General features: G+C 36.6%; 1 protein-coding gene across 2 annotated transcripts; it reads right to left on the reverse strand.

The window, feature by feature from the left end:
- Positions 1-736: 736 nt before the first annotated feature.
- LOC121326665 (5'-3' exoribonuclease 1-like) lies at positions 737-25,100 on the reverse strand. Of its 2 annotated transcripts, none has more exons than XM_041270012.1 (43): positions 24,733-25,100; positions 23,422-23,654; positions 22,935-23,032; positions 22,576-22,685; positions 22,196-22,306; positions 21,897-21,982; positions 21,403-21,490; positions 20,387-20,555; positions 20,149-20,216; positions 19,824-19,952; positions 19,494-19,563; positions 19,292-19,397; positions 19,027-19,116; positions 17,893-18,049; positions 17,659-17,778; positions 17,324-17,493; positions 17,084-17,201; positions 16,883-16,978; positions 16,030-16,133; positions 15,763-15,894; positions 15,166-15,328; positions 14,664-14,777; positions 13,473-13,571; positions 13,121-13,236; positions 12,870-13,016; positions 12,664-12,753; positions 12,162-12,297; positions 12,022-12,078; positions 11,643-11,775; positions 11,193-11,262; positions 8,159-8,384; positions 7,946-8,044; positions 7,739-7,831; positions 7,386-7,485; positions 6,946-6,989; positions 6,516-6,626; positions 4,240-4,365; positions 3,968-4,115; positions 3,612-3,793; positions 3,252-3,365; positions 3,047-3,158; positions 2,577-2,740; positions 737-2,352 (listed from the first exon to the last, which is right to left on the reverse strand). In XM_041270012.1, the coding sequence occupies exons 1-43, from the start codon at positions 24,805-24,807 to the stop codon at positions 2,041-2,043; spliced, it is 5,286 nt and encodes a 1,761-aa protein (XP_041125946.1). In that variant the 5' UTR covers positions 24,808-25,100; the 3' UTR covers positions 737-2,040. The 2 variants fall into 2 exon arrangements, with proteins under 2 accessions (XP_041125946.1, XP_041125947.1); XM_041270013.1 differs by having other exon boundaries at positions 19,494-19,557; positions 24,733-25,099.
- Between the last annotated feature and the right edge of the window lie 631 nt (positions 25,101-25,731).

The raw sequence follows: 25,731 nt of genomic DNA on the forward strand, positions 1-25,731 counted from the left end.
AAATATTGAATTGCCTATATGCTGGAACGTTATTGTAATAGTTAGTAAACACTACTTAATACATTTTCTCGCAAATGTCAATAAAAATAAAAGACATTTCAGATTTGTTTTTTCTTTTCACTATTTTCAGTGTATACTGAAGTATTTTACTGGTGTTCACTATTTTCAATATAGAAGATGCGCCGTATTTTACTGGATGATCTCACAGTAGTTTGGAGTCCATTGCAGGATCAGTCACAAGTTCACATGACGTTTAAATGAAATGCTGGTAAACTCGTTATTCACCCAAAGCGGGAGCTTTTAAACACACACCGGATTCTGTTCTGTGCAAGACAGACAATTAATACAGGATTGCTGACATTTCATGAAAACACAGAATGCTTTCCCGAATGTAGTTACATGCAAGTTGATTTTCCTAAACCTTATCATTATTAATAAAATACTGTGTAAATGTGTGAAATAAACATGTCCTATCTCATTGATCACATATTGTGATTATTTTATAATAATGGATTTAAACAGATACTTTTTTAGATTACAAAGCTATACTGTGTATTGAATACACATTCTATCAACGTTTGAGGATCATCAGCATCAGACTTTCCTCTGCACAAATGCTTTGCTGGTGTTGCTGGGGTACCCTGCGTTCTGCTTTTGGTGCCTCCCAGTGTAGGGATGTCTTTGAAATCAGACATGTGATATAACATGTACAATGATTAGACAAACACACACAGAGTGGTAACAAAAGTATTTGTATTTGTTATTACATTGTATTTACACCCCAATGGAAAGTGCCATCTTCTTTTGATGTTACCAGCTCTTTTACATAGTTTATATATCATTTAAAAATGCATACCAAAAGTTTATTTTGCCACTTGTGCATTAACTTAACAGCCTTTGTAAAAGCAAATGAAGAACAATAAAGCAACAAAATATATAATTTTTTCTCATAAAAAGAAAAAACAGTATTAAGTCTCCTTCAGAGGGAGAGGTTAAAATTTAAAATTCAAAATTACAAGGGGTGCATCTATTAACAAATAAGATCTTAAAACAGCAGGCTTTTATAAAATACCAACACTTGGGATCTCATTTAAAAACAGAACAAAAAACATATTTAATCCACCCTCCCTCGGTTCCAGTGTAAAATTAAATATGGCAACTGTTCATATACAGAACACTGTAGAAATATGAAAAACTAATACCACCACCATAGAGAGAAAGGGGGATGCTGGAGAACTATGTAATTTGTAATTGTTAACAAAGGCAAGCAACAATTCCAGATCTAGACCTTCAAGATAACATTGTGCTTCCGTGTAAAAATTCCACCCCAGAAATCTGCATCTCTGCAGATTTAATTTTAGTAGGCCACTTTATAAAGCAATAAATGACTTAAAAATAATAATAATAAAATCTTGACCCCATGTGTAAGTACTGTGTAGGTCATCAGTGGAAGTGTCGCTCAAGAGTTGTCAAGGCAATACAATGATCAGAAACTTAGAAGTACATCAGTCCCCTTGTTTGTGGGCAGGCCTATTTCATAATTCACCTTGGGGTCTGCAGGACTTGGCTGATTAGGCTCAATTTTTTTAAATTCAGAAACACATTGAAACCTTTAACAACTCTAAAACTGATGGTTTTGTCGATTTAAAAAAAAAAAAAACACACACAAGCTACCGGCAGCAATTGGATTAAAATAATGGTAGTACCAGGTATGCCACAAATTAGACAAGAAATTATCTTCAGTAAAACAAAGGCTTAATTCCTAGACACAACAAGTGTGCTGCAGTGCATTAACTAAGTGTAATGTGACGGTTACATTTCCGAACGCGGTGAACGTGTTTAAATTTACCAGATGAAGTATACAGCAATAATAAATTGAACGGGTTGTGGAACTAAGTGATTTCACTTTGAAAAACATGATAGTTTTCAACACATCCTGCCTGCAGTCCTTGTTTACTGATAAAATCATAATAATAATAATAATAATAATAATAATAATAATAATAATAAAAACATATATAGCCCAGTTTCTAACAGTTATTATTCAGACACTTTTGCTGCATCAAAGTTTACTGCCAGTTTTCTTGGTCTCCGTTTAGCTGAGGAGCCTGGTGTGGTTGGATTGGGATTCTGTCTTGGTGTGGAAGGGCCCTGCTTGTCTTTGGGTTCCTGAGCAGCCAATGAGGCCTGAGCAGAAGCTACAGGGGCAGGAGGAGCAGTGATCGTCTGAGGAGCTACGTCCGCTGCTTCAGACTTCACTGCTTGTTCGTTTTTCTGGGCTCTCACATACTGAGAGTTAATATATTCCCTGGTTTCATAATTCTTCTTGCCAGTGGTCTTTTTCTTTGTGACCTGAAAATCAATATATATTTTTTCAAATCACCAAATAACTTGTTTTGGTGTACACATTTAGAAAGAAAAAAAAACTGTACACAATTACATCAATACAAAATGTAAACACTGTAGAAACAGATTTTAAAAAATGACTGGGAAATCTATATTACAGTACTGCACATTTTTCTTTTTTTAATCTATTAATTTCACTATAAATTGCAAGATATAGACATCAATCTAACCTGTAGTGGCACAAACTGGTTGTGTGTTCCAATAGGCATGGCAGAAGCTGGATGTCTGTTTCCTTGGTATGGGCCCAGATAGAATGGCTGTCCGTGGACCTGAACTGGAGCTCCCCAATGCATTGGGCCGTAACCGTGGGGAGTAGGGTGCATCATTAAATTCCCTGTAAATCAATAACACAAATTCAATGTCAGTTTTACCTGTGGCAGGACGTAATCTTTATTTGGATCAGGTTTGCCATTGCCTTCATCATATCTGGAGAGATATTTTGCTATATTTACAGTATGCTTTCAAATGCAAATCTTAAATGCAGGGATTAAAAGGAGATCACTTTTTTGTATCGAATATTCCAGATGTGTTATACTAATATCACGTACAATAATTCTAATCCTGAAATCCTGATCCTCACAAAATGTGAGTTATATTTTTATTTAAAAAGTGTATTTTCAAGAAACACTGCACAACTTACCAGGCGGCTGGCCAAAGACAGAGGGGATAGGGCCGGTCGGGAGAGCGGTTCTGATCTGTTGAAGATTCGAGAACATGTGTTGAGGCAGAGGGAACCCGGACCCAACAGAGCTCTGTGTAACAAAGGAATAGAATTAATGGATTGACAGTCTAACAAACAAAAACACAAAAGTCGTTCAAGATAAGAGGTCAGTCAGTTTCCTTACCAGCCGCTGTAAAGCAAACAATGCAGCTTTTTCTTTTGCTTCGTTTTCCGATTGGCACTGAGGTCCATGCACTAGTAAACCACTTGACAATTTCACCTGACACACAGTCATACCCTGTCGAAGAAAACAAAAAGATTAAAGCAAGGCCAACTGACCTCAACAAAAAACTGCATCTCTTAGTTACACTTCACATCACATCAGTAGTTAAATATTTACTCAGTGTTCACTGTAGAATAATATGCTATGTAATGGAAAACACTGCTTTCTGAGGAAGCCTGGTAGATTAAGTTTTAAGTACACTATATTAAACACTTTAAAAATGCTCAGCGATGGCTAGCATACAATTTTGTCTTGGTTTACCTGCGGTGTTCTAAGATACCCGAATTCTGGCTGCGACATTCCGAGGCTGGCACAAATGCGGGACAGCTCCGTTACCACTGTGGGCACTGGGGGCTGTGGAGGTCCATGGTGCTGGATGGAGGTCTCTGATCCCTGCCCATGCTGTGGGCCTCCAGCTACATGAGGCTTGTTGATGTGAGCGGCTGCATGTGTAAAAGGAACATCAGTGACAGAATGAAAACAAGATACAAACGTTGCTAGTACGTAGTTCAATTTACTTGTAATAGTGCAAGGAAACAAGATCATTAAAAGGCCAATAACCATAAGATGAAAACAGAGAAGTGGTTTTATGTATTGGTGTCATAGACATAAATTACCAAGTTTTTTGGTGGATCTTCGCCTAGAATGGTGAGTGGTGGTATTGGCTGGGTATGCTGCCTCAGTAGATGACTGCTTGTCTTTATCAGCTGGCACAGAGCTTGAACTATCAATCTTTAACATCTCTTTAAGCATCAGCGTCCCTTTCTGGAAAGACAAAAGTTGATGTACTGTCAAAAGTGTGTCTTATGCAGCTTTTGAAGTGCTATTGCAAGATCCAGAGCCTGTGGAACGTCAAACGTCTGATCGCTGGACACCTTTCTGCACTTACCATTGCAAATGACTGAGGGGACAAAGGTTCTTCTTTCGACAATTCCTCTTTGGTCTGAGCTGGCTGGGGCTCATTTCCTTTGGAAATCTTCAAATTAGCTATTAACTCTTCAAACTCAGTGGGTGCCTAAAACAATTGAAAGATCTCTATAATGCCTGTATGTTTAAACATATTACTTATTTTACATCTTAGCTTGCAAAGGTAAAAATGTGATTTACTTTGACTGCTGTTATTTACATGTTGTTAGGCAATACTGTATAAGTAGTGTTCCACATTTTCAGTTTTTATTTATAAAAACATTTCCCAGGAATTTTTTAGGGTTTATTTTAGAAATATTAAAATAGGGATAACATTGGTAAAAACATGTTTTAATTGAAACAAAAATCGGGAAAATACATCTCATTATACACACTTTACATGTGAAATATGATGCGTAGCAGTTCTGGTTTCTGATAGTTCAATGTCCCTGGCGTGTATGATGAAGCAGAATCTGTGTAAGTCAAGGCCACATTTTCCCTGGTAGTTAGCTGATACTCTGCGAACGTTTGCACAAAATCGCTGTGCTGACAAAAAATAATATCTGCAGAAGGTTTGAAAGTGACATCAGCACAAAACAAGGCAGGCTTATTCACCTCAAAATCATAAAAATAAAAAAATTGACAGAACTGAGTGGTGTAGGACATCGGAAGATGCGTCAAAAATCACACTGGACATTTCCTTCACTTCATTCCATGTGTTTACTGACTAAAGTATCACTATTTATCTAATATTTACGATTAAGATTGTCCGCATTAGGCAGTGTTTTAGATGGAGTACTGTCGTGCAAAATCACCAATACACCTCTGCAAAAAAGAAAAAAAAAAAAAAAAAAAAAAAAGTGGCTGGCCAGCAAAGCACAGCGCTCTAACAAACTCTTTAACAGATTCATTCTGCGCTCTTTTATTAAAGCGTGTGTAAAAGTGGATTGCTTGTCTCTCAGTTCACTTTCTTGTTTTAGTTTAATGTGTCACTTACTTTCAGTATGTTCTTTTATTCTGTCAGCGTGAACACGTACCTCGATGCAGCAGTATTTGCAACACAATGCATTCTCCGCCTCATGTGGCCCACTTCTGCTATTTGGCTATTTGTACACTTCAAAACATTCATTTTCTTTTGAATATTCATAAACTGACATGTTGTTTTCTCCCTATCCCTCATCCACTCAAAATATTATATTTTTGTGTAAGTATTTTAATTTTGTTTTTTATCAGGCTAGTTACTACGCCCAGCACTTGCCATAATAAATCGGACTTTGTCCACTTATTCAGCGCTTGTCCGGGCTCGTCAGGTCCAATCTATTTTCGCACACGGTTTAAAATATTTTTTTCGGAGTAAAACAGGTTCAAAAGGCATGGAATCGCAAAAGGACACTCAGTACTGTATCTACAACCAAGCCCCACCCCTTGTTCGCTGTATTTTTTACATACCTCTTTACAGACATGCATGCTGATAATTCCTCTCCTGATCACTCGTTTTATCACCAAACTCCTCAATAATGCAATCCAAGTCATTATTTTATCACTATAATATCTCAAAAAGCTCTGCAATTGTCCATGATATTCTTTGAGCGCTGGATACAGAAATAGCTATCTCCTTTGTTAGGTCCGTGTTATCTCTGTAAAGCATGGCGCTGTGAGATAGGCCTTTTTTTTCCCCCGGTTTCATTCGGCTCCTATCTGTCTCACTCAGCCATTTCAAGGTTTTCTCTGCCCGCCCCCGCCCCGGAGAAAAAACGACTAGAGACCTTTGCTTTACGGACTGGAAAAGGAAAATTATAATGTCGGACCTGCTCCGACATAGGACCAAAAAGGGTTAAATCAAAATATTGTGTACATCTTAGAAAATAGTACCAGGAAAATACTGAATAGTAGACTAAAAAGCGGGTTAAAATAAATAAATAAATGAAAAATAAAATTTCAGTATAATTCAGAATAAATCAGAAATGCGGCACACTATGTATAAGTAAGTCTTTCTTATAAAACTGTCCCCCCCGCTCCCCAAGCTTCTGGACTCTACAATGAAGGTACTGAATGACTAAAATAAAAACTCTTTTTATGAACTTTTCTGTAAATCCAAGAAAATAAGAGTCGTATCCATAACGCAATATCAGGAAGTATAATGCAGCCCAATGTTTAACTGTTGGGATAGTGCTTTACAGGAACTTCCACTTAAGTTGCATTTAACATCACAGACAGTATAACAACATCTCTGTAGCCCATTGGACAGCAAGCTCTTACCTTCCTTGAAGGAGTGTGCACTGAGCCTGAGGGATGGGTAATTGAGGCTGCATTATATTCTTCATTCCGTTTCAGGACTCTGATATTCTGTCTCTCATTTCCACCAGAACTCTAAAATATTAAACACAGTAAGTATACACCCACCCTAAAATCTGTTCAACAATCAATTTATTTCCAGATAAATCCACTACTGTACTACTACTGACAGACTATTACACAAAAAAAAAAAAACACGTGTATTAGCACATTTTAACTGCTGCAGACATTCATTACAAACTAACAGATGGAAGGACCCTAGTGAGATAGTCAATGCACTTTCATTCTGCAGCTACCTCCCACTCAAATTACAATCCCATTGCAACTGTATTCCATATGGTTCAGTGTTAAGTAGAGCACTCTTTCCTACAGGTTTATTTTGGGCTCTGTTCACCTGCTCTTGGGCTTCATTCTGCCGATTCCTGACATCTTCTTTGACTAGAAAACAAAGTTCAGGGAATCTTATTAGGAATATGTATGTAACAGAATGCAGGTAGAGACTGGGAGCTTTAACTACGCAGTTTACAAATCATACCAGTAAATATGAAATATCTACTAAACCAAAAGACAATAAGGCGTTCTTGGGTTGTCACATATCTGTTACCGACACAGGACAATTGAAGTGGATGGTGCAGTGACAGTTACACATTTTTATATCCCTAAAGCCTTCAAAATGATGATTACATTTTGAATGCATAACGACGATATTACATAATTTTTTTAAGCTACATAGCTCTGTTATTCATATACAGTAAATGTAAAATTTGAGAGGTAGAAAAGTTGCATATAAATTTAAATTAGGTTATTGAGCCTGCAAAAGTCAATTTTACTTACATTTTCTTGAATATCCCTGCTGGTCTAGATATTCTTGTTTCTGTCTCTGCTGTCCCTTATCACTGATATGGTATTGATGTCCTGATCCATATTTATTTGACTGTAATACAGAAGAAAGATAGACAAAGTTATGATATATATTAAAGTTATTATATATGTGAAAATTTGATTCAGTGATTGCTGGTTATTGTAAGCAGCATTTTATTTATACATTACTATACATGATAAATTATCAATAAAGTTCAGCATTACCGGAAGACTGAATTAAATACGTGGTCACAAAAACTTTTTTTTTTTTTTTTTTTTTTTTTAAACCATGCATATATTTTTGCCAACACCTCTCTGGTACTTACATTCTCTTGCCAGTGCTGTGGAGGATTGTGAGGGTTCCCTGAACCCTGCAATGACTGCCACACATTTGAAAACTCATCATCTTTAACATGGCTCTTCAAAATAAAGAGGAGAGTTTGCTTTCAGACTAGCTTACACAAACTATAAAATTACATCAAAAAGTAAAATACTGGAAAAAAAAACACAATGATGAATAACACAGTTGCTACCTTCTGTGCTGTCCTCTGATTGAATGCTTTCTGTGGAGAGTGGCGGTTCGCTTGGTTTTCTGCCCTGACATCATAGTGCTGCTTTCCACCATTCAGCTGCTAAACAAGTGACAAAACACAACAAGGCTTTCTGTTCATTACTTGTTTTTTCATGATCCAGGTGTCAAAGGGTTTTATATTTCAAGAGGACACTTCGATGCTTTTAAGACTTACCTGGGTGGGCACAAAAGGTGAGCGTGGAGAATGGTTGAGGCCTCCGATCTGCACTTTCTGTGCACTGGACTGAGCGGTTGCTGAGTAGGTGCTGTGCTGAGAAGCAGACGCTGGCTGTGGTTTCACTATGGCAGTCAGTTTCTGAAAACCGTTCTCCAGTCGGCTACCATGCGTCAGATTAACTAAGGCACTTGGTGGGAGTCGGTATCCCCGGCCAGGAGAACACCTAAAAGCAAAAATCATGGGTTTAATATTCAAAGTTAAAATCCTTTAAAGCAGTAGGTCCTTTTAAAGCTTGAATCGTTGGGATCCTTTCTAAGAATCGACTCGAGATCAAATCAGTCACTTGGACAAGCACTAATGGTCCAAATAGCAGGGCACAAAATAACAGACAGCACTGGGGGCAACTGACGCATTGCCCAAGCTGCTTGCCACAATGCCTCTCAAATAATAATAATTAAAAAAAAAAACACACACTTACAGCAAAAGTTGTCTGTAAACCCACCAGTCATTGTCGCCTGTGTCCCTCAGTACCAGCACATCTAATCTACAACCCATACACAAACTTGCTCAGCGTCACTGGCCCGTTCTGTCACAATTCAATTTAAATCTCGTCCTGCGAGAAAATTACTCAATGTATTACTGTTGCCATTCTTTTTACTGTGCATCTCCCAGCACTAAGTCACGAGAAAGATGTGTACTGTATCGCTGGTGAATGACGAGCAAACAGAGGGATTGAATTGTGACAGAACGGCTTAAAATTGCAATATTTAAAAATTCACATTCTAACTCCTTTCATATCTTCAGTGTACATAAATTGCTAATTTACATACACAGTTCAATGACTGTTGCTGTTTTGTAATCCGGTGTTATTCCCCACAAAACTCCAGCACTAAAAATGAACTCATAACAGGAAGATAATTTAGTTTTACTCAAATTCTTACAAAACTTGCTTTTTAACTAGTAAAACGTGTGCTTTCACAAAAGTGGTTAGAACGTGTATGCTTAAAACAGCACACCGTTTTGTTTCCTAAATCGAGTGTCCAGCAATGCACCATAACAAAATTGTAAATCCTCTGCAACTGTAAATTTCAAGAACTGTAAAACTATATAACGTCTCTCAAATGTAAACATCTAACATTATGTATATCCAGCTGTTAATCATTGTGATGCAGAGCATTCTCCATTGCCTGACAAAGTCTTTATTTCAATTAATTTTTTTCAAAGCCGCATTGTTTATACAGGTTTTGTAACAAACTACAACTGCGTAAACAATGCAGACCTCGCAACTCATTTCACCACTATTGTTATCAAACTCCAGCCATGGGTAAATCTTCAGCCAGTCTGCCTGTTTTAACTTTCCCTTTACTGACAGCTTATTTGTGCGGTTGTATACCTAAGCTTGTAACTAAGCCTCTAGTCTAATCTATGTATTAGTTGGTGGTGTGTGGCTAAGTTTAGTAAACATACCACGAATATTTATTTTTTGCCAAATCACCTTTTGTATTTTTTCATTATGAAAGTTTTTTTTTTTTTTTTTTTTTTTTTTTTAATGCCATTGTATTTTTATAATGGAAAAAGTGACCTATATTTTATTTTTGTAGCAATTAGTGTGTGAATAAAATTTCATCCGCATAATAGGCTCTTTGTATTTCTTTATTGTTGTTGCATGAATGAGTATGAAAATCGCCTTGGTGCCCTTGAGTTGGACTTATGTTTGGTCTTTTTGCCCCCTAGAACTGCCTTGGTGCCCCTGAATATTCACGCCCAACGAAGGCAACATCGCCTTGCTCTTCATGAACATTAACTTCGTGCCCTGGAATAGGGACTCTTTTTTTTTTTTGTTACCATGGAAGGTTACTGTGGACCAATACCTCCTCCTGCCATCACCTATTAGCAACAGAATGCCCTGGAGCCATTTGTGGAAACTGTTTTGGTATTTCTAGGTTGCTATGTTCTGAAGAAAACATCTTTAAGTATTGGATAAACTTCCTTCAACAAATAATTATAATAATAAATAATAATAATAATAATAATAATAATAATAATAATAAAAACACTTCAGTTTATATAGCGCCTTTCATAAATATTGCAAAGTGCATAACAAAAGTGAATACAGAAAAAAAATCAACAAAAAACATAAAATATTTTAAAAACAGTTAGAATTAAAAATGCAATGACACTAAAAGTCATAAGAATGCAAATTTAAACAAATGAGTTTTGAGGTGGGATTTAAAAATAGACAAAGACTCAGAATCACGGCTCTCAGAAGGAAGTGTGTTCCACAGCTTAGGAGCATAGGAGTAAAAAGCCCTGTCACCCACTGTACGCAGTTTAGTCAGGGGAACAACCAAAAGGCCGGCATCGGAGAACCGCAAAGCACGACTAGAAGTGTAGGGGCTAACTAACTCAGAAATGTAAGAGGGAGAGTTACCTCTATTGGCTTTAAAAGTCAGCAACAGTACTTTGTAGTCAATGCGGTATTTGACCGGTAACCAGTGTAATGATTTCAGTATGGGGGGTTATGTGACCACCAGAGTGAGACCTCGTCAGCACCCTAGCTGCAGAATTCTGAACATACTGGAGCTTTCGAAGGGTATTCTTTGACACCCCAGTAAGTAAGGCATTACAGTAGTCAAGCCTGGAGGATACTAATGCATGTACAAGCTTTTCTGCAGCAGACTGCGCACAGTCGAGCAATGTTCTTTAGATGAAAAAAGGACAACTTGGCAATATTCCTAAGTCAAAGGTTAAGCGAGGGTCAAAAATGACACCCCAGTTTCTCATTTTAGAACAAAACGCCGTTAGCACCCCGTCAATGGTCATGGTTTGACAACTGGATTTCTGCAGTTGATGCGGGGTTCCTAATAGCATCATTTCAGTCTTGTCGCTGTTGAGCTGCAGAAAATTCTGTTTCATCCAGAGCTTAATGTCAGCAAAACAGTTGGTGTGCACAGAAACAACCAAGTCAATATCAGGTTTAACCTTTAAGAAGTTTCAGTACCATTACATAAAAGCACTGGTTATCACTTACCTTATTGTAAGTCCACCTGGAAATTCTTTATCAAACAACACTTCGTACAGAACTTCAGATTCTCTTTCAGCTGTGAACAGATTATTGCAGCAAATGAATAAATAGTAAAAGATAGAACATTCTTGTAAAAAAAAAATTCTAAAATCGAACATTTCTAAAATAAACTATGAACTACTTTACAAATTGCTCGTTTAAAATGTTTGTTAAAATGTGTTGCTTGAATATGGATGGTATGGATCCCTCAGGTTTACCTTTTCAGTGCCATTTTGTAATTTCTATACACCAAATAAAGGTAGTTGGGTGCATATAGTGGAATGGTTAGAAGGGAATGGAATGCAGCTGTGGTGATACTACACCAGCAGTGTTCTATAGTGCCTATGGACAATGCATTAGCACAGAGATAACCATTCTGTCCTAGTATGATGCAGATAAGCTATACTGCTCTCTTACCTCCTTTGATTCCTATGACAGTGCCTCTGAGCCCCAGAGGAACAGAGAAGCTCTCTCGGACATTCACAACCCGGTCGAACAAATGATATTCTGCGTCCTTGTCAGGAATTACTCCATGGTGCTGCGCCAAGGGCTGCAAAGGGAAGAGTTTTCAGAGCAAGTTCAACATATGACAATTGAGAGAACTACACAAGGAGCTTTGACAGTTTATATAAATCACCTCTAGATGGCTGTTAAACATTTTTTTTTTCCCCTCAATACAGGACATACCATTTATACACCCTTTCAATTGCATTGGTGCTTGTTAAGCAAATTCAGCATGTAAAATATGCAGCACAAAATTATATATAAAAATACATTTAAAAAAAAAAGTACTCACTCTGAACAACAAGTGTGGCTTCACAGTGACTCTCACTTTCTTATTGCTTCTTGTTTGCTGTAAATTACAGAGAAAAGGTTAAACAGCTATATCCAAGCATTACTTCTTGTACACTGATTTGCTGGTTAAGTGGCACTTACCTTGCACTTCTCCAGTTCTTCTTCAATCTTCTCCACGATCAGCGTGTCCAGTATCTGCTGATCACAGGAGGCTCTGGATGATGAGCTAACTGCATGCGCCTTCAGCCAGGCTGTAATTTCATGAACCCTTTCTGCTCTGTTTTTGAAAGAAAATAAGAAAGCATGCTTTTTCTCCTTTACTTTTGTTTTCCTAGCCACGGCTATAAAATATTTTATAGTTGCAGGTATCAGAACAGACAATTTGAATTCAAAGTAATGCAAACTGTACACTAAACTCTGTATTGATTTCCTATCCTGCTTTTAGTATCTGTCCGAGATGTACTGATCAAAGTGCAATAGCATGTAGACACTGGCACACTGATCTGCCTCAAGACTGACAATGCAGGACACCCAGAAGCTCTACAATGAAGAAGCACATCGAATAAACATCCTCCAATCCTTGTTGCTCGAACAGTGTACTACCGCCTTGGGAAGTTTTATTATTTCTCTGTAGTTTACCTACCCATTCTCCTCCTCTCCAGGCCAGATATCATCCTCATAGAACACGTCATCGTGACTGTTTTTGGAAACATAGCTGAAAACTTCAGGGAACCTAAAAGAATGTAATTTCACCTTCATTAGGATGCAATTTACACACATATATATATGCTAGTGTGTGTTTAAAACAGAACTAAAAGATTAATTAAATACAATCATTCTTTTACATACCTTTCCACATACTCTGCCAATAGCTCTTCAACAGCAACTGAATACAGCCATTCGTTCCCAGACTTTTTTGTATACCCAGGTACCTCTTCATTTTTCTTGTTAAACTTCAGGTTTAATCCAACATTAACTTTCTGTTCTCCATGTTGGCTGATTTAAAAGTAAAAATAAATTCATTACAAAGATCCAAGTGAAAATATGTGGTCCCATTAACAACGCTTTTGCTTGGTTCAAAAAGAGAGGCAGAAACTTACTTTCTTTTGGAACCTCTCCCAATAAAGATACTTCCTGAAAATCTGGAGACAAGGTATCCAGTGATCCCAAGACGACTTGCCAAAACATACCCGGGGTTATACCTTATAGAATATTTCTGTAAAGGGGAAATAAATTGTATTAAGCAGTTTTCTACTGTTTCACAGCTATGTAGGCATGGTGTTCATCTAAAAGATTATTCTAAAATGTCAAACTAGGTTCACCAGGACAAAGTTTGGGGTCCTCCTCGTGATTGTTCATGTGGGACTGTCACCAACCATACCAAGATCCTGTTTCAACAGTGTCAACTGAGGGACAGTAACTGAAACTGAAGACAGTATGTAGGGTACTTACATGTTGGTTCTGTATCAAGGCATCAAGCTGAGGTTCACAGGGAATGGTGAAAACAACACGAATTCTTCCTTCTCTGACAACATCAGTGGACACTTGTGTCTGTAAAAACATTTACCTTATAATGCAGAGTATACCAAAAAAATCATTACATTGGCATGCGATTTCCATTTCTCTCACTCTCTCTATATACAGTGCTCCCTCGCTATAACGTGGGCCTCGGGGATACACAACTTGGGAGGGGGTGGGGGGCGCAGCTAGACACAGCACACAGACGAATACAAAATAACTCCCTCTCTATAATGCATATACAGTGAAGCAAAAATGTAACTTTCCCTGAATTAACCATGCATAAAGTATTTTTTTCCAAAAAAAAAAAAAGTTAACATTCCCACTCATTGATCACTGTAATTAGCAGTTTTTAAACTATAAATAGCCTGGCTAAATGGTGTTCTGGAGTACAGTTCAAAGCGACAGACAAGCAAACCAAGTGCGAGAAGGATAGAGGGTCGGGAGAGGGGAAGAGGGAATGGACTCGCCCCAGGTAGTGGGGCTGAAGAGTCTCGTCACCCAGAAAAAGCCGCAGCTCCTCTCACAGCAAAAAAGTAAATACATTAGGAAAGACAACCATGCAACAGGACTAATATCTATTTAGTTATAAAACAAACACTGAGTAAGATGTTTGTGTTATCAAGTGCCAGCGCAACTTTTCTTCAGTTCAGATAATGCATTAAAGAGAAGACAGAAACAGAACTTAGACTGAGAAGTTGTTTACAGTTTGAACAACACTGGTATTGTATTTACTGTAGAAATACTGCATGAATCACTAGTATAGGGAATTGGGGGACATGCTGATGGAGCGTTATATCCAAGGCCATTATAACAGAGAGCCTTACAGCGAGGGAGCACTGTATATATAAAACACACTTCATCATGAATACCAGGCAGTCATTTTTAAATCATTCTACAAGTGAGGCTACACAACTTTGGACAACATTTTAATTACATATGTCAATGCAAAAGTTTTTTTCAGTTTTCAAAAACGTTACAGAATCTATTATAACCTGCCTAAGACCTTCACGATTACAAAAATTAAAATGCATACAAAAATAAGTTTATAAAAAGGTACAATTTATAAGATACTACAATGTTTCTTATACTGATTATTGCTTAAATAATGGATATTGAACAAACCTCGCCCATGCATCCATAGTATGGATTTCCAAGCATGAAGACTGTGGTTTCAGGAGAGAACAACTCATCAATTGTTTTGAAATGGGAGAAACTAGAATCAAATGATACAATATCCTGTTTAAAAAGGATAAAAGAAGAAATTATGTTTCAGGGCTTTGTAGATCACACTTTGTATATTACAGAGCACAAAAAAAATGTATAAAAAGTTCCCTGTGCTCCTTTCATTATGCTTGCTTCGTTACAACAGGTGCACTTTTAAACAATAAACCCTCATCTGAGCTTCCTCTAAACACATTATTAAATATATTCTTAAAAGGACACTGCAGCAGTGCCCTATACTGTTCTACATCTAGCTCAGGGATTTTAATACTTGCATTATGTGATACTAAAAGACCAAGCACAGATGGCGTGCTGATCTCCAGTAAACAATTCAAATACAAACATTAGTAGTGATTTAAAATAATTTTCTTCAGATGGAACTTTTTTTTTTTCAAGCTATTACCTGAACAACAGCTTGGTAAACAAAAGGAATAATCTGCTTCGACCACTGCTTCTCCAGGTGAACTTCCCCTTTTTCATTCAACACATACTTCCGACCTGTCAGCAGCTGGGCAAAGAGGAGCACAGCCGTTTCATTTATAACTATTCCTTTTCTTCTGTTATAACTACGACGGGGAAGAAAAGAGAGAAAGAGAGCACAACAGTAATATATTTAAAAACCGTTTCCTGCAGAGCATGCAGATGTCATTAATAGTATCTTATTAGCTGGAGCTTGACTGTGTAAATTACCGAAGCAATGGAAAAACAACAGGTGCTTCAAACAAATTGTAAAGTTGACAGGAGTCTGGTTTCTCACGTAGTACAATGCATATACATTTTAATCAAAATTTTTTTTTTTTTAAATGAACGTAGTTTAAAAATTCACCTAGAAACATTTCAGTACGAAACCGGCAGGACTGTGGGAATTTTAACATGTGCAGCGCAGAGGTTTTAATTCACAAAATTTTGGACAACTGCTTGTACAGTGCACACCAGTTACACACAAGAAGCGATAAACTATTCGAAGTGACAAGCCTGAAATAAGAGGGACTTCACTTACAATTCTGAAATGCCTTGTACTTCTTTTAACCAAGTGCTCTGTTCTTTGTCGCTCAGGTAAACCACTTTTGTGGGTGGAACCATTTTCCCTGTATAAAGCTTCTGCTCCCCAAGTGGCTCCTCCAAAAAAAATCTAAGAAAAAGAAAAAAAGCCTCAGTTTAATAGAGCAGGCTGGACACAATGGCCTTTGGTATTTTAGAATGTCTGTACAGTTTTGTGACAAAACAGAGTCAAGCAGCTGATGTCAGAATGCAAAATTAGACTTACTTTGTTTCTCCATCAGAGACAGCAACAACCCGAGCTTCCTCCAGATGGGGCCAGTTCACAAACACAGATTTACCAAGGACCAAAGACGCAACATCCTCACACGTCTACAGATAAATACATAAATAAAACATGTCAGATTGATTCTGACAGATATCAATTTTACCATTTAAATATATGCCCTGGTTGAATGTTATGAAAGGTCAATTTTGCCAACAGCGGATGGTTGATTTAATGTATTTAATTCCAGCTGAGGAGGAACTTCCTCCATTTGAGATACACATGATGTTTAAAAGGTAGGCCTTTTCAGGGAAAAGGAGAGGTGTATAATGCCCTGTGGGTGAGAACATGTCTGAATCTTGTAAATACATTCATTTGAATTATATTTACTATGTTTGATCTACATGTACAGCATTAGCCAAAAGTTTTGCATCACCCTATAGAATTAACTTATTTTGTTTCCTAAAGTCAAATGAAACCTGCTGAATGTTACTTTAACATACTGAATTACATACTGCTTTGTAGTTTTCCACATACTTAAACAGACACATTGAAAAAGGCGACATTTCGAAATCTAACATGAAATACTGTACTACTATTATGGCTTTTGGTAGTCTTTTGTGATATCATTTTGGTATTTTCTTTGATTACATGATGTTAAATAAAAGATCTAAATGATCTGTATAGTGTTTTTTTTTTTTTTTAATAAAATCACTCAATACTAACTTTCTAGGTGATGCTAAACTTTTGGCCATAGCTGTAAGAGATGACCAAGATGATTAATATTAGAATCATTTCAAAACTGAAAAACAACCCCTTGGTATATTAGATCCAGAAAAACAACAAGATTGCTTACTGGCATCTCTTCATCACCAGGCAAGATTTCCAGCACCATGCTCTCTCCACGGCTGCTCTGCTGGAACACCTGCACACTGTTCTTCTTCTTGTAAAACTGAGAGAAATTATGAAAACAGAAAATAATGCATCAGTTTGAGATGGCAAAAACAATTTTAAAAAGTTTTTGCATTTGAAGAAAATCCAAATTCACACAATCTACCTTGTGTTTTATATGCTTCAGTGTAGGGAAGCCACAGAAATACACATCACTGTTATGAACTTTATTTCCAACATAGGTAAGATCTACATGCCAAGCATCCATGGGTATCGTCTTGCACCTAAAAGAAAAAATATATATAAAATGTATAATAAATTACCGAAGCAGCACAGAATGTATACTTTAAACCAGATATTTTAATTTAACTGGAAATGCCATGTCTGCAACAAAAAAAAGCATTACCTTGCATGACATTTCACAAGAGGAGGGAATTTGTCTGGCAGTGGTGAGGGATATAGGAATTCTATGTCCTTATCGTAGAAGTACACAGCACACTCACTGTGCCGATTTCTCTTCTTTTCATCCATGGTCAAAAACTTGCTATTGGGTTCCATAGCGGCCAGTAGGCGTTTCTGTAATGACAAAAATGTTACAGTAACTTTACATGCTAAACAAAACTAATTACATTTAGTTTATAAATCTGATTGTGGCAACTACTGGCTGAACACAGTCCACAAGAACATGAAACAGCTTTAAACAAGACAACCCATGAGAGCACTGCAATCAATTACTCTTACCTCATCAATAAATGGAATCAAAACCACAGCCTCCCATTCCTGCTGCTTGCCATTCAGATCCGTTTTGAAATCAAGTGGGTAATATTCTATGATAGGAGAGTCTTCTGATGTCATCAAGTCCTAAATAAAAAACAAAACAAAAAAACCCACACATGTACATTTGTATTTTCTTAGATTAGCAAACAATAGTGTATCTGTTGTTTTAAGTAAAGAGTGTGTTTTATTTCTGCATACCTGATAGCCCTTGGGAAGCAAGTCTTTACTGGCTGCCGGGAGGACTCCAAGCAACTGCTCAAAGGGCAGGAATGGTTTTCCCATATCAAACAGGAGCTTCATCTTGCTAAAATTCCTGATATCTGACAGGTAAGGTGCATAATGATAAGGATAATACCTAGAATGAAAGAAAAATTTAAATAAATGCAGAGGATGTATACAGCGTGGCCTGAAGAAATACAATGGGTGTTTCTCTACTGTTACAGTAATAAAACTCATTGTCATATTCTAACCATGAATTTGGACCCAGAGCACATATTTAACCCTTTGCATTCCTATGTTGGACCAGGTCCGACATTACAATTTTCCCTTTCCGACATCAAAAAGACGTAAAGCACAGGTCTCTAGTCGTTTTTTCTCTGGAAAAAGCAGAGAAAAAAAAAAAAAGGCCGATAGGAGCCGAATGAAACCAGAAAAAAAAAAAAAAGGGTGTATCTCATAGACCCATGCATTACGGAGATAACATGGACATAACAAAGGAGGTAGCTGCTTCTACATCCAGCACTCAAAGAATATCAAGGACATTTGCTGAACTTTATGAGATGTTATAGTAATAAAATAATGATTTGGATTGCATTACTGAGGAGTTTGGTGTTAAAACAACTAATCAGGAGAGGATTTATCAGTATGCACGTCTATAAAGAGGTATGTGAAAAATACAGTGAACAAGGGGTGGGATGGGCTATAGATACAGTACTGATTTTTTTTTTTTTTTGTGATTCAATGCCTTTTGAAGCGGTTTTACTCTGAAAAAAAATATTTTAAACAGCGCGTGTGAAAATAAATTGGACCCGACGCGTCTGATGAGCGCTGAAGGGTTAAACTATTTTGCATGAATAGGAGACTGTGTGGTCCAGTGGTTAAAGAAACGGGCTTGTAACCAGGAGGTCCCCCCGGTTCAAGTCCCAGCTCAGCCACTGACTCATTGTGTGACCCTGAGCAAGTCACTTAACATCGTTGTAAATAACTCTGCAACCGATGCATAGTTCACACACCCTAATCTCACATGTTGTAAAGTGCTTTGTGATGGTGGTCCACTATGAAAGGTGCCATATAAAAACCAAAATATTATTATTATTATTAGGGAATTCTTACCAGCTCCAGGACTGGACTCCATGGTAATAGTAGTGCAAAATCCACTGTATGGCAAGGACATAACACTCTGCCTGACCAGCCAGGAAGTCACTTGAGAAAACAATTAAAAACAAATAATTAGGCAAATCTAAATTTGTTCTTGTGTCAGAGTACCAGTGCACATAAAACCATTGGAAACCAATTTTAGCTCCAACAGTAAAGTTGCTAAGAATGTACTGCTTACTTTACATTTTTGTACACTAGCCAGAATACTATTATAACTTACTCGGATACTACTTCAACACCCATTTTGGTCATGTAATAGTTCCTTTTATATTGTCTGAATTCTGTCTCAAACAGGTCTTCGTCCTCATGGTCATCATCAGGGCAATCTTGTGGATTCAAAAACAAAAGCAGTAATGAAATGGTTTTCAGCAGAGATCAGGAAGAACACAGACAAAACGTTCAGGTCACAGACACCCTCCTACCTTTGGTAGGAGTGCCATCAACTTCTTTATTTCCATCCAAAGCAGCGAAACAGAGAGCATCTTCCTGTTTCTCACAGATTAGGAAAAAAAAAGCATAAATATGCAAACTATATTTGAGACTACTAATGTAAAATCTGCTTAAAACAACTGTTAGTTTGGAATGTCTTTACACTGTTCTGGGTTCTGAAGCAGTTGCTGGTTTGATGACATGAATTTTACAACGGCTTTAGCAGAACGAGTAGACTGAAGTGTGACTGGGCTTGTTTCTTTGGTTTAGAAACAAAGTTTTTAAAATAGGCTTATCTGCATTAAAATGAAGAGTGTCCCTACCTTCTTCTTATTCCGATTCCTTTCTTCTTCTGCTGCATTACCTGCTGCCTCATTAAGGTATTTATTGCCCACCTTACTCTCGAACCATTTCAGATCTACAAAGACTTCATTGAAGTGTTCACGGTCATACTGTAGGAAAATATATCAATAGTCAATAACCTTAATTTTAAATTTTAAAAAAAATTCTAGAATAGGCAATAAAAATGGAAAGACTTTATGCTACCTGGATTACCCATGTAGCTACAGCTTGTTTGCCCTACTGCTGTAGCTCCATCATCTGATTTCACAGACAAACACAAATCAATAAACAAGGCCATTAAGTTACCTCTGACAGTTTCTCAAGATATTTCTCAAAGTTCACCAGGTTTAGGTTTCCATTGTCATTAATGTAGCCTGATAAAAGTAAAAATAAAATCAGTCAATGCAATATAATAATGCAACAATAAAAATTAAACAAATCATAATATAATACGGTGCATTTACCAATGAACATCAAAAGTATATGATCGTTACTGGTAAAGCAGTTAATCATGGTATTTTTGAACTTAGCAATAACTACTTACCCTCCAGTTTTGGCAAGACACTAATGTAGGTTCTGTAGAGAAGTGGCAGTGCATCGTGGTTGATATGCAAATGAGGTAGATGAGGTATAAAATCATTGCCAACAAGAAACCCCATTAATACCCAGTCGTCAATTATCCGTTCCAAGTCATACTCAAAAGAAATTTTACCCTGCAAGAAAAGACAGGTAAAAACACGGCTTGGTTAGAAGCAAATACAAACATTAGAACTTAATGGCAAGGATTCATTTTCTATTTCCAATTATGGTTTTTAATATTTATTTTTCTTTTTACAGATCAATCTCCTTCAAAATAGATTCTGGTATAAAATTTAAAAAATATATAAAAATTTGTTAATTATATAATTATATAAAACTGTAAATCTTAATGACAAAGACCATAAGAGGTCTGGTTATCAGAGCCTACAGACCAATGACCAACAGTAAGTAAACACACAGTCCGGTCTTATGTATTCTAGTGTATAAAAGTATTATGGTTAGTCCAATTAAAACGGTAGAAGTGTTTGGTGAAGACATTCCATTGCTGTCAACCAGTCATAATTAACAATTCCTTTTTTTTTGTTTTTAAATGGCATGTCTTACACAGGCTAATTATATAATATATGGGTGTATTCTTTTGCCCCTCACAGTGGAGCTCTCCTGCTTTTAGCAGAAGCTGAATGCTCAGAAGCGAGTCATTACGGGACTATGTTGGGCAAAAAGAAACAAGGATAAACTCCTATTGCACAGCAGTTTCAAGCTTAATTAGCCACAGTGAATAGGTAACATGCGCATGTGTATCTTATTAAACCCATAGTAAAACCAGGAATGAAGCAAACCGCTATGCAATGGGTGCCTTTTTTCCCCAAAACATGATAAACTTAGAATCCAGCACGATGGCAACGCACATCACACTGAATTGAAGACCTCTTCTGCTTTATCAAGCTACCACTCTTCCAGAATAGGCAAAAGAACACTCTCTACATATTTACTCTTGCTCACACGTTATTTTGCACTTACTCGCAAAGCTGAAAATTCATAGTCAATATATTCTCTCATTAGTGACAAGTGTAATAAGTGAAATGTCGTTTCTTCTGGTGCAGTAATTCTTTAATGAAACAAAAGGAAAGAAAGTTGATGTTAAAAAGCATTAATAATAAATGCATGTGAATTTAAGTAGTAACTCAAGAATGCACCACAGCTAAATCAGTAATCTGTTTATAACTGTCTACTTAATAGATTCATACAAACATATTATATCCCTGGTATTTACATACTAGTATTATTCTATTTTGCATTCAATCATTTATAGTTTTGCATCTGAATAATCTGAGCCAGAATGAACCAAAAAATATGGGTTTGTGTGGTGAAAAGCACAAACGCTTGTTCTTCAATCCATTCAATATTAAATTAGACCTAAGCTTTAGTTACCCTGTTGTCAGCATCCAACTTCGCAAACCACTAATTTATAAAATTTTACAATCAGTTAAGTTACTACCAAGACTGAAAAGTACCTTTTCTGTGATTTTTTGCCACCAAAACGAACTTCCTCTCTTAGAAGACAAAAGTGTGGCTCATGGCTTGTTAATCCAAGCATAATCTGTACAAAAAAAAAAAACATCAATGTTAGAATATTTCAGTATACAATGTTTGAATACCATTTTATGGTGTTAAACTACTGTAATATTTAATTTTAATCTGCACAGAAAAAAAAAAACTGTATTTCTTTCCGATAATATGGATAATGTCATTACCGCCTAACCGCATTATACAGGTTTTACATATTATGAAAAAATAGAGCAGTAACACATACCAGATCAGCATCCAACCCATAAAGACAGTGTCTGGTATTGGGGTCATGATCAGGCTTTGCTTTTTCTGATCTAATGAACTCCATGATTTTGTGTTCTCCTTCACCTGGAGTCTAAAACAAAACAAAACAAAACAAAACAAAACAAAAAAAAAAAAAAATATATAATATATATATATATATATATATATATATATATATATATATATATATATATATATATATATATATATATATATATATATATATACACACACACACACACACACACACATTAAAATCAATACCAGCACAAGTAGTTTACCTGAGAATATGCTGCTCCTGTTTAACATGAGGCAAAACACACATTATTAACATCTTTATTAGTTTTGAAAAGTACATACCTCATGGCCCGACAGGTACACATGCACCCCCTGCCATGACTTGTCTGTAGAAATCTTGCAGTTTACAAAATACTTTAATTGCTCTTGTAGTCTGGCCATGAACCCAGTCCCTGAATTGAAAAAAAAGAAGGTAAAGCAGATTATTGTGTGTCTGGATGACCTCAACACTGGACTTAAAAATAAAAGGCAATATGACAGCAGACAACAAGCATATAAACTGTGTACTCTACACTGACTTTCTCACAGTCAGACACATGCAAAAGTTTATTTACAGTAAATACCCATTATTAAGTTGGTTAATAGGGATAATTCCCCTCAATAAGTATTAAATGCCTCCATTTCCAGAAACATATTCCTACCTGGGGTAATGCAGTTAGAGTCAAATCTTGCCTCTGTAGGAAGAGTCTCCCCCTTTTCTAAGGCCTTCTTGATTTTGTCTTCTGCTTCTTTTGCTGACCTTTACATGAATACAATAAAAATAAAAAATACAGCATCTATTGATAAAACAACAAGGACAATAAAGTAAACCTAAAGCATGCTACTCCTGTAGTGGTGTATTATTTGATAAACTGACAATGTATGGCATTTAATTTCTACATTTAATTTCAGTATTGATATGCTCTTGAACGTTAAGTTGATATGGGTCATTAATCAATGGGGGAATTTATCAAAACACATACATGCAGTGTATGGAGGATAACTTACATACAAACAAAGCATTGTTTGCAGATTAACTCTCACATACAAACAGACTACTGCTGGTCTTCTGTTTGCCATCTACAGTACACATGCTCAGCACGGCAGAATAGATAAAAATGATCTAAATGTAGATTATATGTGTATTACCTGAAGCGCCTACCACGCTGCTGGTTCATTTTTGCTCTTGGGGCTACACCATCAACAGCCATAAAGAAAACCTTCATGGGCTTAATGATGCGGAAGAGCACTTCCAAATAGTGGAAAATATCTGCAAATATTTTCTCTTCCGAGATTCGAAAATGCACATCTTCGTCATTTGGGTGAGAGCACTGATGGATGATACCATTCATATCCAAATAAAGGTTATCAAACTCTGGAATCTGAGGAATTAAAAAAAAAAAGAAAAAAGAAACAAGTTACAATGTAAGAGGCGACTCATCCACTGGGCACTACAGTAATAGGGAGAATACTGCATTAGTCCGGCCCCCCTTAAAATTAATGAGGGTCAAGTCATACGACAACAACAACACGCTTCACCTGAATAAGAATTTCATTTTGATCAAAAGAATGAATGGAATTGTTAGTTTTTGAGCCACTGAGGATAGTGTATCATATGTGCAACACCAATGGTTATTACAGGGTTAACTGTTCTCAAGATAAGAATTTACCTCAGCAGGTTTGATGCACATCTGGTGAAAAGTTAACCTTTACCTCTTGAGAAGCAAAGTAAGTGTTTTTTTTTTTTAAATAGGATGCATGTTCACCACTGTGCCATGGTTTATTTAAACATTGTGAAACCGAGGTGGAGTAATGAAACGGCAGTAAACTGTACTTGGATCAGGGAGGGTGTGTGAGTGCAGTTTGTACTAGTTCACTTGAAAGCACAAACGAGTCACATAAGAGAAACAAAACAGAAACTTGTTTTTAGAATGGAGACCTAACTGTTTCCTTTTATTTATATATCGTGTTTATGTAACTCAACGACAGCCCTGAATACAGTTATTGAATTTAATATTATACCGTGTAAACTGCTTTAAGAAAAATAATTAAAGTTTAAATTGTACTTTTTTAAATAGTAAATAGTCAGTACTAAATTACACGACGAATGTATAAAGCTGGTTTAGTTGTCTCGAGTCAAATTGAAAATCTCAGTTGAAACTAGTAGTAGAAACACTACTACCACACTCGGACTGCCTGCTCCGTTTTAAAAATAACATATGCTAGCGAGTAATAGTACAAAGCTAACTTGTTTTTAAATAACAATGAATTATAAATAGCGCTGGGTATACATTAACGGCGGCAACTCGCCTTTTTTTTTTACGACACACAACACAAGAAAAACAATTACTACTGACAAAACTATTCACGATACGGCAAAGAAAAGTTAACACAGTTTTGGAGACATTACTATTGTATTATTATTAATTATAGACTAAAGGCCTGTAATGCTGCTCATACCTGATGTTCCTTCACAACTTCACTTAAGCAAGGATAGCGTTCCGAAATCCACCGGTAAAATTTCGGTACCCCCATCTTTAGCAGCAATTCTTCTTACGTGCCAATAAAAATAAAAACCTATTTTTGGAAAAAGAAACTATCACGTTTCAATAAAAGACGCTAATACTGCCAAGTTCTTTTCTTATTAATCAGCAGGAAGAAGTCCGGACGGTAAATTCGAGTTCACTGTGACGTAACACAGACACGCCGTTCCTATAATTACACCCCCAAAATAAATGCAGAATAATTTAATCGACCAGTTTAAACAAATCTCCACAAATCTAATCATCTATACGAATTTAAAACAACTTTGGATTTTAAATGTCTATTTGTTTTGTGATGTTCGCGTGTAACAGATATTATGTCTCTCAATGCTTTCGAGTTATCGAAACAAGGTTCCTATGCTGGTAGTAGTAGAGGCTCACACCAGTGTTTTATTAATATGTTCTTGTTTTATTACAATTAGATATACAATCAAATACACAGTGGAGATTATTTCACTGGTATGCAGTGGTTTTCTTTACGTTTTTATTGATCTTGCTGTATACAGCACATCTGTAGACTATTGGTACATAGGTTATTTTTTATGTTCTAGAACATAACCTCTGTTTAAATGTAGAGTGTCCCGTTGACAAGGGTTTGAGGTGGTTTTTTTCTTTTTTTACACAAATGCTGCAAACATTGACCACTTTCAAAGACTGGTGTAGTGTTATAGTGGTACATCTATAGGAGACTGAACAGTCCAGTGGTTAAACTCAAAGAAACAGGCTCGTAACCAACAAGTCCTGGGTTCAAATCCCCACTCAGCCACTGACTCACTGTGTGACCCTAAGCAATGTCACTTAACCCCCTTGTGCTCTGCCTTTCAGGTGTGATGTTGTTGTAAGTGACTCTGCAGCTGATGCATAGTTCACACACCCTACTCTCATATCCTGCAAAGAGCTTTGTGATGGTGGTTGT

This window comes from Polyodon spathula, chromosome 14, assembly GCF_017654505.1.
Source record: "Polyodon spathula isolate WHYD16114869_AA chromosome 14, ASM1765450v1, whole genome shotgun sequence".
NCBI lineage: Eukaryota > Metazoa > Chordata > Actinopteri > Acipenseriformes > Polyodontidae > Polyodon > Polyodon spathula.

Coding starts and splice junctions, on each gene's coding strand:
- LOC121326665 (XM_041270012.1), bottom strand. CDS start 24,807: ATGGGGGTACCGAAATTTTACCGGTGGATTTCGGAACGCTATCCTTGC. Junction 16,979..17,083: donor TGAAGCATATAAAACACAAG/GTAGATTGTGTG, acceptor AATTTCTCTCAG/TTTTACAAGAAGAAGAACAG. Junction 7,832..7,945: donor ATCAGAGGACAGCACAGAAG/GTAGCAACTGTG, acceptor TTTATTTTGAAG/AGCCATGTTAAAGATGATGA.